Raw genomic sequence first — 13589 nt, 5'->3', positions numbered from 1 at the left:
AGGGTTTTAACTTCGCACAGGGCGAGGATTGGTCGCGCACTCCTTGACTGACAAGACTTGGAGACCATCTGGTTTTCATTAGGAGATTCCCCCCCCCCACCCCTAAGTCAAACCCACAGAAGTGTTTCTCATAGCCTTCTCGCCCTGCGTTTTAACAAGGATAATTCCATGACTAGATTGCCTGTAGGAGTGTGTGTGTGTGTGTGTGTGTATAAAGTAAGTCATCCAGCTGCAGTGTGGCTCTCTCTAAATGTTATAATTTAAGTCTACCCAAACCACGTTTTGTGTGCCATAACATATACATTGATTTCCAGGTGCACTTTTCTATTGACCTGATTTGACCCTTATCTCATGATTCTCCCTGTAAAGTTGCCCCAGAAGTATCTATAGATAACCTGCTCAGATGAAAAAACTAGAGGAGTCGAGGAACGTGGTGCATCGAGGAAACGCTGTGACGTAATAAACTACAGCTTCAGATAACTCTGTTAACATTTAAAAACACGCATCCATACATACATGGTCTTTCGAGATCTCCTTACAGAAGGTGTGGCCATAACTATAATAATACACATAACATGAATAATGACTTATTATGACACCGTAACCGTAACACCGTAAAATGCTTTTCTGTATTTCCTGAGAAGAAGAAAAGAGTCCCTGATACTATTGAAAAAGTGGTGGCCCCCTGCCGTTTGGGGGGGGAAGTGAGAAAGGGCCCCCACTGATGTGTCTGAGCAGGGGGCCGTCCACCAGCTGGGCTCTGGCTCCACCATCCACACCGTGGAGGACAGTCAACTGGAGATGTTTATATTAATGTTAAGGATTGCAGTGCAAATGATAGCCCTGAAGAAACACACAACCAATGATCAATAAAACACATACCTTCTTCCACATGACGAGTTTATCTTTTAATAAGTCATTTATCTTGGACCTTTGACTTTTCACTGAATTCACTGCTGAGAGCCCCCATGCTGACAGCTCGGGCCCCAGCTGTTAGGTGATAACCTCTGCAGCTACTTCAAAACCTTGCTGCTCTCTGTAGGACTGTGGTGTGTGAAATAACACCTTTCCACCCCCTCCAGAAACCCAAGACAAACAAGAAACATCTTCTTTGAAACACCTCATACGGGGCAGCTAAGAAGCCAGACCTGTGAAAACAACATTGCCTTTTTTAGAAACAATCAGCTGCTGTGATTGATTGAACCCATGGGAGGAAGGGAGTTCACACAACCTCATGCTCCTTTTAAGCCTTAAGTTTTTTTTTATATACTTTTATACTTCTAAAATATGTTTTAAAAAGAACCATTGATACATTTGTCCGGTTTCACAGAACTCAATTAGCACAAGTCTTGGACTACACTACTATATCATTGGCTAGTGCAACACTACAAATCTGGGTTTGTCAAAATAGTCCATTGTGTGTACATTTTTATATTGCCTCTTAAATCATCAATTTCTCTCTCGCATATCTCACTGTCTTTGCCTCTCTGTTATCTGCCAGCTGATGTATTAGATAGAAATCAACCCAGTAGCCTAAACTAGGTTTAAACATATGAATAGGAGGCGAGTGTGTGTTTAAGTATGTGACTCTGGCAGCTGGATTCACTAGTCTTCACTGGCACAAGTCTTGGACTACTCTCTCTAAAATAACATGGGAAAGCCCAAGACAAGTGCTAATCTGGGTCTGAGATTTCCAGACTAACACCAATAGAATTTGAATGCCAGCACCTCAAAAAGTTACCATTTCACAAAGGACATATTGAGGAACACACAGAGAAAAACTAAAAAAAATAAAAATAAAAAAAAATGTAAATTAGCATGGCATGTCCTTTTCCTAAATGCAATAATTCCTCGAAATACGCGCACTTGAGTTACAGGATTTCCACATTGACAAAATGTATCAATGGACCATGGGACCTGGTCGGAGGATCAATTTCATTTGTGTATATACATGACCAGGTGATTGTTCTCACTGTTTATAGCGCAGGGAGTTGGCAAGAGATTGTTATAGGCCTACTAAAGCCTTGCAATAAATAAAAAAAATAAGCCAGAAATATGGTTACTGGGACAACCTTCCTCTCATTTAGTGCATAAATAGATTTGAACATTTGACGCAGAGAGTTAAGTAAAATTAAATTAAATTAAATTAAATTAAATGTAATATAACATTTCCACTCCTAAAATGCATTACTAATATCGACTAATATAATTAGCCTACACAACATAGAAACCGAGAGAGTCAAAAATGCACCGACTGGGTTGAAATGCAAGACCCAAATAGAAAGTGCATGACCAAGAATTTAAATCGATTTAAAATGTATCCAAATTGAAATGCATTTCTCTGTTTGTCTTGTCAGAAATATATAAATCCGAGTAATTAAGACCACGACACGTTGGGTCTCTACCCAAACACCGCAAGTAGACATGCGCAGACGGGTTTGTGGGGTGGAGCTGGGGCCCTTGCCCAGTCAGTTTGGCCCTTTGCGAGGCAACATGGTGCCCTCTGGCCTCTGCTTTAATTGGCATTAAAGAGGCCTGACAGTGCGGTCCAGGAGGCAGCAGAGAACGTCATTAATGATTCGGATTGTCCTCACTTGACCCTTTTTATGTGTAAGTGCTTTATGTCTGTTAATTGAATACATATGCACTGAATATGATTTTTGTATGAAAGATCTTTCATTATAATAACACATAGCGTCATATCTCGCTGTTTGCTATGTGATCATCCTGCCCGAGTCTCTTCTTACGCACATGGACGGATGACTGTGTTGTGTTAGAGCGCCCTCTAGTGGAAAACCTTATCATTCCATCTACTTTAAAGGTTTAATGAATGAACGAATTAGAGAATGAATAATTATGACGATGGTGGTAATCATAATAATAATAATAATAATAATAATAAATGACATCAAACAATAGAGGGCATTACCAATTATCGTCGACACGCTTTTGGCTCAGCTGTATCTGAAGAGACAAAACCTCTGTGACCTCTTCCTGCGGGACGCTTTTTGACAATGTCCCAATTTGTAAGCACTTGTGAGAGTCCCGTGGTGTCTCAGTCGAGTGCTCCCGGTCGCGGATTTAGGCTTCATGCAAAGAAGCTGCCAAACTGTATCCAGACACACGGCGTGCATTTGCGGCAATGAAAGAAGCTTTTTTTTATTACAGCCTGTAGCATCCATGCTGCAGAAACGGACAGAAGCAGTCAAGAAGTGCCGCAAGATGGGGCCCTATCCTCGGAAAATAAGGGCTCTTTCTCCAGCTTAAATCTGATCCTGGAGAGCGGTCGGTGCGATGAAAACCCCTCGCAGTCTTTAACATGCATTATTCAAGATATTGGTGAAGCAAAATTGATTTTCTGAGCATCGGAAAACACCGAGCCCTCACTGATGCACGGCGAGGAGATTGATCTGCGTGGGAGGAAGATGTCATGGCGCTATATAGCCCGTTAGAGGCCCTTCTTGACCTAGATGTCAATGAAGAGTTTAAAAAAAAAGAGCTATTCTGCCATCCAAACATCAACTCAACACCAAAACACTTCCAATGAAACATCTGTCTGGTCTTCTTTGTATACAGCTTGCTGCCAATCCTCTAGCACACCAATTTAAACGTGATCATTACTGCCAATTACTGGCTTAATATTTTCAGCGTGGAGACAGAACGGTCTGCCTGTGTTTATAAACACATAAAAAGCAGTGTATGATGTTTAATCTGCGGCGTGGATGTGGAAAGACTTCTGTGATTGTAAGAAAGTCAGCAGTAGCCTGTTACATCGGATCGCAGTCAGAGGATTTCAAGGTCCGACGCTACATGTGGTTTGAGCTGCAGTTATAATGATGGACAAGCGCTATCAGATACTGTAAACCAATGAACACACCGCAACACACATCCCCGGCTATTATGTGTCCAAAACAAGTTCATAAGTTACAAATATATGTCTTAAAGTATTTTAAATTAAGGTGGAATTGCACTCCACACTTTTCAACTAAATACGGATGTAAGTGTGTGTGTCTGAGAGTAAACTAAGCTACAGCATCTGTTTCAATGATAATATAAAATTGATGACGTTGTTTTTCAACTTTCTCAAGTGTTGCAGTTATCTCACTTCGATAACTAATTATCATATTTTTCTTTCCGGTAAAGCAATCACTCCCTGCCTGGCCGTGGCGGTGATGTCAGCTGGCTGTCAGGCGGGGAAGAGCTTAGAGCCGCGCAGAGCCGTCAGGATGCGCTAATGAGCCGAGCAGCGCACACTGCGCGCAACTGTGAAGTGAAGTGCGGGACGGGGCAGGACAGGGCAGGACAGGACAGGACAGGGCAGTGCAGGGCAGGGCAGGACAGGGCAGGACAGGGCAGGACGTTAACAGGACTCACCGCCTCTGCGCTGTCCTGCACCATTTGATTCAGCTGTGCAGCAGAGGCATCACACCATGCCGTGCGAAAACGCGAGCCACGCTCTCAACCTCACGGGCAGCCCATACCACCACTCGGTGGTGAACAGCGTGCTGCTGGGCACAGTCGGGGTGGTGGGCAACCTGATCGCCCTGTGGATACTCTACCGACACAAGAGCACTGCCAGGAGCCAACACGTCTCCGTGTTTTACGTGCTGGTCACCGGCCTGGCGTGGACGGACCTGGTGGGCAAGGTGCTGCTGAGCCCCATGGTGGTCGTGTCCTACGCGCTGTCCCGCAGCCTGTGCAGCGTCAGCGGCGCGCTGTGCACCCTGTTCGCCGTGCTCATGTGCTTCTTCGGCTTGTGCTCCATGGGCATCCTGCTGGCCATGGCGCTGGAGTGTCTCCTGTCCATCGGACACCCCTACCTCTACCAGCAGCTCGTCACTAGGAGGAGGGCGCTGCTGATCCTGCTGGGCATCTACCTCTTCTGCCTGCTGGTCTGCCTGCTGCCCGTGGCCGGCTTTGGGAAATACAAGCAGTACAGTCCCGGGACGTGGTGCTTCATCGACATGAGCGCAAAGGACCCGGCGCACAAAGCCTTCTCCGTGCTGTACGCCACCCTGATCGGGGTGATGATCCTGGCCATCGTGGTCTGCAACGTCGTGGTCAAGATCAACCTGTTGAAGATGTACATACTGTCCCGCAGGCAGAAGAGCTGGACTGTTTCTTTCGAGGGGGCAGAGCAGAGGAACCAGACTGCAGCCCCGCAGAGCCGGCACCCCGAGGAGCTGGACCACCTGGTCATCCTGGTGCTCATGACCCTGATCTTCATCGTCTGCTCCGTCCCCATCACGGTAAGTAGCAGCACATCAAGATATATTCATATTCTACCAAAGTATGACACGGGTTTTTTTTTGGGTGGGTGTGTGCGTTTTTTTTTTTAGAATTAATCAGATTTTTAAAATGTCATTACATTCGACTAGCCTTATCTTGATTGAGACCTGACAGTGGTTGGTGGTTTAATACAGCGGTTTCTGCAACATTTAACGTCGCTGCTGAGCGCATGATCACCCCCTTTCAAGACAACCAGCAATGTAACAAAATCGACGCACACCTGCAAACGTATTCATCAGCACCGTCTCTACAATGAATAAAACACCAATGCTCATTTTAAGAAGATGCGGCAAAGCAATTTTTCCATCCCTTTAGGTTTTAAAACTAGATGTATTGCGAATTGACGCAAACCCCTGGATGCACATATGCCAATAAGTTCTTGCTCGAGATTCGTTATTTTGAATGAGAAATTAAACTTCAAAGAAAAAAACATTTTTACTTTCAAGATGACTCTCCAAATCCAGTGAATGGCTACTTTTGATCTTAAGATGAATCCCTTACACTCTTAGAACAAATGTGTTAAAAACAACACATGATGTGTTACTCTCTGTCATTAAGGACAACACATTTTGTGTTGAAGTTAACACAGGTTGTGTGTAGGAATATTACCACAATATTGTGTTATTTCGTGAACATTGTAATATGTTAGTTTTACTCAACACGTTGGCCTATTAAAGCTAAACAAAACATTTCTGTATCAAATGAACCTATGTGGTAGTTGTTTAATGTAAACAGAGAAATCTTAATAAAAATTATTATTATTGCAAACATGTATTTGTCTTTTTAAGTAATGTATTCAGTACACAACAAAATTACAATCACAAACAATGTATGCAAGACAAAAAATGCAATAATTTGAATTAATTTTACTAATTTACTCTAAAGATGCTTTCTGAAAATTTGTTATGTCAAATAATGGATAATACAGTTTTTTTGTTGTTTTTTTGTTATAGTTATATACAGCATATTACGCATTAAACATATGTGGAATAATCCACTTTTTAAATTAACATGTGTAATTAAAAATAACTCAATATGCTATACATTCAGTGTTTCCAAGTATAACAGCCCCACATACAGCCTCCAGTGCAGTAATCTCTTGTGGTTAGTGGCGCTGCTGGGCTGCTCAGAGACCAGAGACCAGATGAGGCTCAATGCGCCTCACAGAGTCTCTCTCTGCAGTTTCCATGTGAAGCGGAAAGATGTCTATCCACAGCAGGCCTATGGACAGGTCGAAAATATACCTGTCCATACTAGGTACTAAGACACAATTTGTGTTGTTTTCTACACATAATGTGTCATAGTATATATATATATTCTCATGTGATTTTTATATGGTATATTATCTAGACTTCTGATTTATGTAAATTATTCCAACATAATAGAAAGGGATGGAAACCCTAAGTAGGCTAATGATGATACTAAAGTCAGCTTGTTGAAGATGTATGCATGATGGTCAAATCTGTAGAAGCTTGTGCTTTAAAATCTGTGGACGTCAAACTATGAAATTCACACAGAAGTATTGCTCAAAAGAAGGTCATTCTGGATTTCTGTTTAGATTAATTTTCCTTTTTCCTATTTTTATCCTGTTAGATTTGGCACTGTCCCTATAGAATACAAAAAGTTGATTCCATTGTAGTTATTTCCTCCCTTTACAGACAAGGTTAAAACAGAATGAAAACAATATGAGACTGTATTTGTGCACCACAAAAAATGTTTCGAGTTGCACGTTCTTTAAAAAAGGAAGAACAATCTGAATGGAAACCAAAATAAAATCAAATACATTATTTAAGTACTAAAAAAAGCAACCAGACTAGACCGACATTATGTATTTTACAGTTAGGCTCACTAAAGCTCCAGTAAATGTTTGCCTATCGAAGACAGGATGTTTACTTATAGTGTGTCTGAATTGATACCATCTGACATGGTATCGTGGTTATCTTGAAAATCTTTAGTGACTCAGTAATTAACCAGTATGCATCACTAATATCCACAATTGCCATTAGATCATATCAACACATTTGTGAAAAGTGTGTCACATTCTGCACTGTCTTTGGGGTTGTTGAGTCTCAATGTGTGAGACAATAATGTGTGACCTGAATGTTCGCTTATAGTTAACGGAACAAATTTCAATACACTGGGTTTCAGGGCTGAACTTTATGTTTTTTTATATATTTAATTAGCTTCCTGGGCATACAGTTATTCTCAATGTGAATACCAGGCTGATAATAAATGAAAAATAAATTTAATAAGAAGCAGATGCTTTAATATATGGACAACAGGAAGGAACAAATATAATGAGATAAGAGTTAGTCTTTTTTTCTTCTTCTTCTTCCAACATTGTTTTGTATCACATCTGAGTGTGTTTGCGTTTCCTTTATACATCCTACAGAACAAAACCACTAAAGTTTTTTAAAAGTTCAAAAGACAAAGAAGGCTCATAAAAGTGTAACAAGCTCAATCAAGATTGCCTTTTGTTTCTTATGTTTCTAATTCAGTAGAGAAGTGAGATGATGGCAGACAGTTAGTATTTGTTGGAAAGCCAGAAACATTCTTCAGTCAATCAATCTCTATTTGTTTTTCCAAAAACAATAATTCCATATGACAGGCTGTTTATAGGAAATAAATGTGTGGGTTCACGACTTAAGGCATAATGACTCCCCGCCAGGCAGTGTGACAGAACCACAGATTAATAATATTAGTGTATGTTATATTTCATACATTTATTATGCCCATACCACACACTACAAACCTGAGAACAGTTACTTGTTTTGTTTGCTGCTGTGACTTTTCACATAATATTGAGTCCAGTGTTTTCAAATCCTGTCCTGGAGCTTTCTCAGCTGTTTTTTTTTTTTTTTTTTTTTTTTTTTTTTTTTTAACTCAACCAGCACCAGACTTATTCTCAAGGCAAGATATAAGAATGTTTTATATGCAGTGTCATGCACTTCAATACTTACAAAATTAGGAAACCATTTGGATCAAAATCAAGTTCCCAGACGGCATCCTTAACATTTGGTTTTGTGACAATAGCCTTAATGTTCTCAGAGAGGGTGTAATTAAAATAATGTGCTCTCAGTGGTACGGTTGTAAAAAAAAACTAAAAGCTGCACACTGCGTTAACAATCCAAAATTGAAATGATTAAATTTTATTTAAGCAAAAAACAAGGCTGGTATACTGTTGTAGCCAAAACTATGTACACTCATCATTTGACAATTATTTTAATGAAATGAATATTGTACATGAACCTCTACACATTTTTCAATTATGTCTTTTTAAAGTTCGTTGAAAATGGATTCAGTCTAGAGAAATTGGCAAAGATTACAGTTGACTAAACTGAGTTAAGATGGGGTGTAAATGTTTGACTTTCACTCCATATAGATCATTGTGTTTTTGCCATTAATTAAACTATTAAATCAATAAACAAACAACACGTGATTTTATGGGTTAGACTGTACAATAGCATCAGTATCTTAGCATGCACATTGGTATTTGAGACATGAGTCTTAATAGCTCAATTCCTCTCATGCCGATTTGCCTGATTAAATAAGTATTAGACAAAAAAATTACCGATTGTGGTAATAATAATCAGCATTTTTACATTCTGTCAACAGCTAGATCCTCCCAGCCGTCTATCCCCTGATTGGTCTTCACCTTATTATAAGATATCTGGCAAGCAACCTTTTTGTTTATTTTTAGGACAAAATATTTCGAAACTGCAGAAACTTAAGGACCACTTCCCTTTATGTTAGTGAGATCAACAGTTCATTCAGAGTACAAAATGAGTCAAGCAAAGTGCCTACCAGTCACTATACACTCACCTAAAGGATTATTAGGAACACCATACTAATACTGTGTTTGACCCCCTTTCGCCTTCAGAACTGCCTTAATTCTACGTGGCATTGATTCAACAAGGTGCTGAAAGCATTCTTTAGAAATGTTGGCCCATATTGATAGGATAGCATCTTGCAGTTGATGGAGATTTCTGGGATGCACATCCAGGGCACGAAGCTCCAGTTCCACCACATCCCAAAGATGCTCTATTGGGTTGAGATCTGGTGACTGTGGGGGCCAGTTTAGTACAGTGAACTCATTGTCATGTTCAAGAAACCAATTTGAAATGATTCGACCTTTGTGACATGGCGCATTATCCTGCTGGAAGTAGCCATCAGAGGATGGGTACATGGTGGTCATAAAGGGATGGACATGGTCAGAAACAATGCTCAGGTCGGCCGTGGCATTTAAACGATGCCCAATTGGCACTAAGGGGCCTAAAGTGTGCCAAGAAAACATCCCCCACACCATTACACCACCACCACCAGCCTGCACAGTGGTAACAAGGCATGATGGATCCATGTTCTCATTCTGTTTACGCCAAATTCTGACTCTACCATCTGAATGTCTCAACAGAAATCGAGACTCGTCAGACCAGGCAACATTTTTCCAGTCTTCAACTGTCCAATTCTGGTGAGCTTGTGCAAATTGTAGCCTCTTTTTCCTATTTGTAGTGGAGATGAGTGGTACCCGGTGGGGTCTTCTGCTGTTGTAGCCCATCCGCCTCAAGGTTGTACGTGTTGTGGCTTCACAAATGCTTTGCTGCATACCTCGGTTGTAACGAGTGTTTATTTCAGTCAAAGTTGCTCTTCTATCAGCTTGAATCAGTCGGCCCATTCTCCTCTGACCTCTAGCATCAACAAGGCATTTTTGCCCACAGGACTGCCGCATACTGGATGTTTTTCCCTTTTCACACCATTCTTTGTAAACCCTAGAAATGGTTGTGCGTGAAAATCCCAGTAACTGAGCAGATTGTGAAATACTCAGACCGGCCCGTCTGGCACCAACAACCATGCCACGCTCAAAATTGCTTAAATCACCTTTCTTTCCCATTGAGACATTCAGTTTGGAGTTCAGGAGATTGTCTTGACCAGGACCACACCCCTAAATGCATTGAAGCAACTGCCATGTGATTGGTTGGTTAGATAATTGCATTAATGAGAAATTGAACAGGTGTTCCTAATAATCCTTTAGGTGAGTGTATATACTATTTTCTGCATCTAATCATGTCCTCATTGTGACCAGGAAAACTATAGATCTGCCGACGCTTCTTACTAGTATGAAACCAAAAATCAAATCCTTATCGAGTCTGCAGACCTTCCATAGCTTTTATGTTTGAGCCACATCAGACTGTTAATTTCACAAATTGCTGAGAAAACATTGATTGCATGCTTCCTAATGGCCTAGGCTGGCATTAAATCAAACGTGTTAATCACATAGTAATACACAACTGGAAATAAATAGACTTCTTATAAATATAATCACTCTCGTGTTCACATCTGTAATATGCCATTTAAGCGGGGGGGGTCAACGTTTGAATTTAATCCACCCCTCATACGAGTGATAAGAGTCTTTGGATGGGCGCTCCGGGGCCCACGACAATGAGTAACACACCTGGTTTCGCTGTGGCCTTTGTGCAGGTCCGCGCCTACATCAACGCTAACCGAAGTGATTCCAGTGATGAAAAGGCGGAGGTGTTGGACTTGATGGCCCTCCGATTCCTGTCCGTGAACTCCTGCGTCGATCCCTGGGTCTTCATCATCTTACGGACTTCCCTCTGCCGGGCACTTGTGCACAAGTTCTCCAGCAAAGTGTGCTTCACTCGGAACAGGCGCCCATCGTTGAAGACTCTGGAGGTGGTAGCGCCGCACATGACAACAATAACATAGAGCCATCACAACCGGAAAACAAGTATGGCACGTCTAAAAACAATATACAAGTGTGTGTGTGCGCATGTGCATATATATAAATAAACAGAGAAATCTTCAAACATGGAAGAAAGACAATTCTCTGAGGAAATCCTATTTATGAGTGATTCCATGAAATGCAGAGGACTGGGAGAGGGCAACTTGTAGACACAGTGGTTAACCAAGATCTGGCCTCTTTTTTATGTTGGGTAATACTTTTTGGAAAGAATAATAGAGAGAGGAAAGGGTGCAGCCAAAAAAATGTGTTTCAGATGTTCCCTGGTATACTATATGAAAAGAAAAAATGTTGATCTTGGACTGAACATCGTAATCACAGGGTCTGATGAGAAATATTAGTTTAATATTGATCAAAGGAGTGACAGTTTTAGTTAAAATGTTTATGGTCCCAGAGAAACTAGATGAAGCTTTCAGAAGGTCCTGGTATTGATGCTAAAGACAGCTAACCACAACATATGATCTTATTCCTTAAATGTGTCTTAATTCACTATCTCTCAGACAGTCTTTTCCAGGTCCTAATAGACCCTGAGAGATCAAGTATTGTTATCCACTATGTACCATTATGTTCACCCTAGATTTGCTAGATCATTTGCCGATAACTTTCTACGCTGGCTCCTAAAAAGCAGCTCATAAAGCCGAACCCAAGAAACCGAACCCGTGAGAAAACTGCACAGGATCAATGGAAATACTTGACACAGTTAATGTTAGCCAGGAAATGTATAAAGGCAGAAGGATAAGAGGATTGTCTGAGGACTTACATCTGCCCTGACAACAGACGACGTTTACAGGCAGTAAAAATGCTATTGTACAGAAACATATTATAACATTCACTTCACTCCTATTGCACACAGAAAACTATTCCTTCGTCATTTAATACCTCTGAAAGTGGACATTGTTTACTTGGTTATTTCATGTGGTTCTGAACACTAACCATTGTATATATTTCAATAATCTTATACTCATACTCATGCAAGTATATCAAAAAGCACAGTTTGCAAACTCTACAGATAATGCACTCTGGGTGTTTAAAGGCATACTTTGTACAGATATGACATAACCTGACATTGGAATTCGCTTCAGTCGCTGCTGTTCAGCGGCTCTGTGTTAAGGTCTCCTCTGTGTTACCTGATGTATGCTTACTTAAGCAGTCAGTGTTTCAATGCACGGATATCATTAAAATCGAGCTTTTGTGTTCTTGATTTTATTGTTGGAGACAGAAGTATCAGAGTATTGTTATCGCACAAGTTAACCATGTTACAGCATGTGCTTAAAATAACATTTTTCCTGAATGATGTTTTGAATTGATTGAGCTGTTCTGGATGTTTTGTTTGGGTCTGTTGCATATGTTTCTATTTGATGCTAATGTAACGATTTCTCGTTTGAGAAACTTTCAATTGGTCAGACCATTGCAAAGCACTTCCCTGCAAGCTATTGTCTTGGATCTGAAAAGCACAGGTTTCTCTTGCACTGATTCTCTTAGCCAATCCTTATTATGTCAGAGTGTACCGTTGTTGTTGTTGTTGTTGTTGTTGTTGTATGACAATTCATGTTTTTTTCTGTAATAATTGCTCTGTGCCTGAACTTGTTCTATACGGTTTAATATATTAAAAAAAAAAAAATGTAACGCACAAAATGTAGTGTAGTGTTGTTCAAAAGAATATGATGATGTTTCTGCTGTCCTAAACTAAACAGCATTACATAAATTAAAGTTACATTACATAAATTAAAGTTCAAAAGCATATTTTAAATTGAAGTGGCCCAGCAAAAGACACCTACAATGTTGTCAACACTGAAAACTAAACATAAAATGCATACATACCCTACCCCACACCCCCACGAGTTCACGGACACCACTGGGGAATTTATTGTGCCTGAAGCAGTAATGTCATACCTCATCTACCATTTCAGGGGAAGAATTACTTCACTGTGTCAGTGCCTGCTTCCACACCTGATTGCAGACAGCAATAATGAAACTTCTTATGTAGTGTCTTCCCTGATCTGACCTCTTGCACTATGATTCATCCATATGTTTTGTGCAATGCGTGTTAACAAGCAGTTATTTCACATTATGTGACACATAGACCCAGGCGTCCGATTTCAGTGTGAAATAAAAAGAAAAACCTTTCAAACAACCCCAGTCAATGCGGAAGAGAGGCAACCTTTAATTAATAGCTGTAGGTTTCCAAAGCCTCTTGGGAATTCCGGAATCTGTTTGGATCCAATTCCCCTTCTGACTAGAGATCCAAAATACTGTCAGGCACATCCAACACAAACCTCCTCCCTCCATATATTTGGATGGAGGAAACACAGATAACAGATAAATAAATCACTCTTAGGTTATGTTTCTCAGTTATCTGTCCAATGCAGAAAAGGTCAATCCAGATTTTGCATGAGTGCGTGTGTGTTTTTAATAAGGCCCCTTGATTAGAGGTCACCATCTTACTGTGCCATAGCTGATACCCAGAACAACAAAGTCTGATAAGAACCAGTTTTCACCAGAAATTCGTGCTTGGTTCATGATACAAGCCCCTCTAAAATAA

The 13589-nt window shown here is 40.6% G+C and overlaps 1 protein-coding gene across 1 annotated transcript; it reads left to right on the top strand.

Moving 5' to 3' along the window:
* The first annotated feature begins 4213 nt into the window (after positions 1-4213).
* On the top strand, positions 4214-12795 carry LOC136716803 (prostaglandin D2 receptor). The gene is made up of 2 exons (XM_066694191.1): positions 4214-5249; positions 10765-12795. Exons 1-2 carry the CDS (start codon positions 4431-4433, stop codon positions 11011-11013), a joined length of 1068 nt encoding a protein of 355 aa, XP_066550288.1. The 5' UTR covers positions 4214-4430; the 3' UTR covers positions 11014-12795.
* The last annotated feature ends 794 nt before the right edge of the window (positions 12796-13589 follow it).

Source organism: Amia ocellicauda, chromosome 21 (assembly GCF_036373705.1).
Source record: "Amia ocellicauda isolate fAmiCal2 chromosome 21, fAmiCal2.hap1, whole genome shotgun sequence".
NCBI classification, from domain to species: domain Eukaryota; kingdom Metazoa; phylum Chordata; class Actinopteri; order Amiiformes; family Amiidae; genus Amia; species Amia ocellicauda.
This window is presented reverse-complemented; position numbering and strand designations above follow the sequence as displayed.

Bases quoted from the DNA above. Each gene is read 5' to 3' on its own strand.
- LOC136716803 (XM_066694191.1), top strand. From the start codon at position 4,431: ATGCCGTGCGAAAACGCGAGCCACGCTCTCAACCTCACGGGCAGCCCA. The intron at 5,250-10,764 runs GTAAGTAGCAGC...GCCTTTGTGCAG, and splicing joins TCTGCTCCGTCCCCATCACG to GTCCGCGCCTACATCAACGC.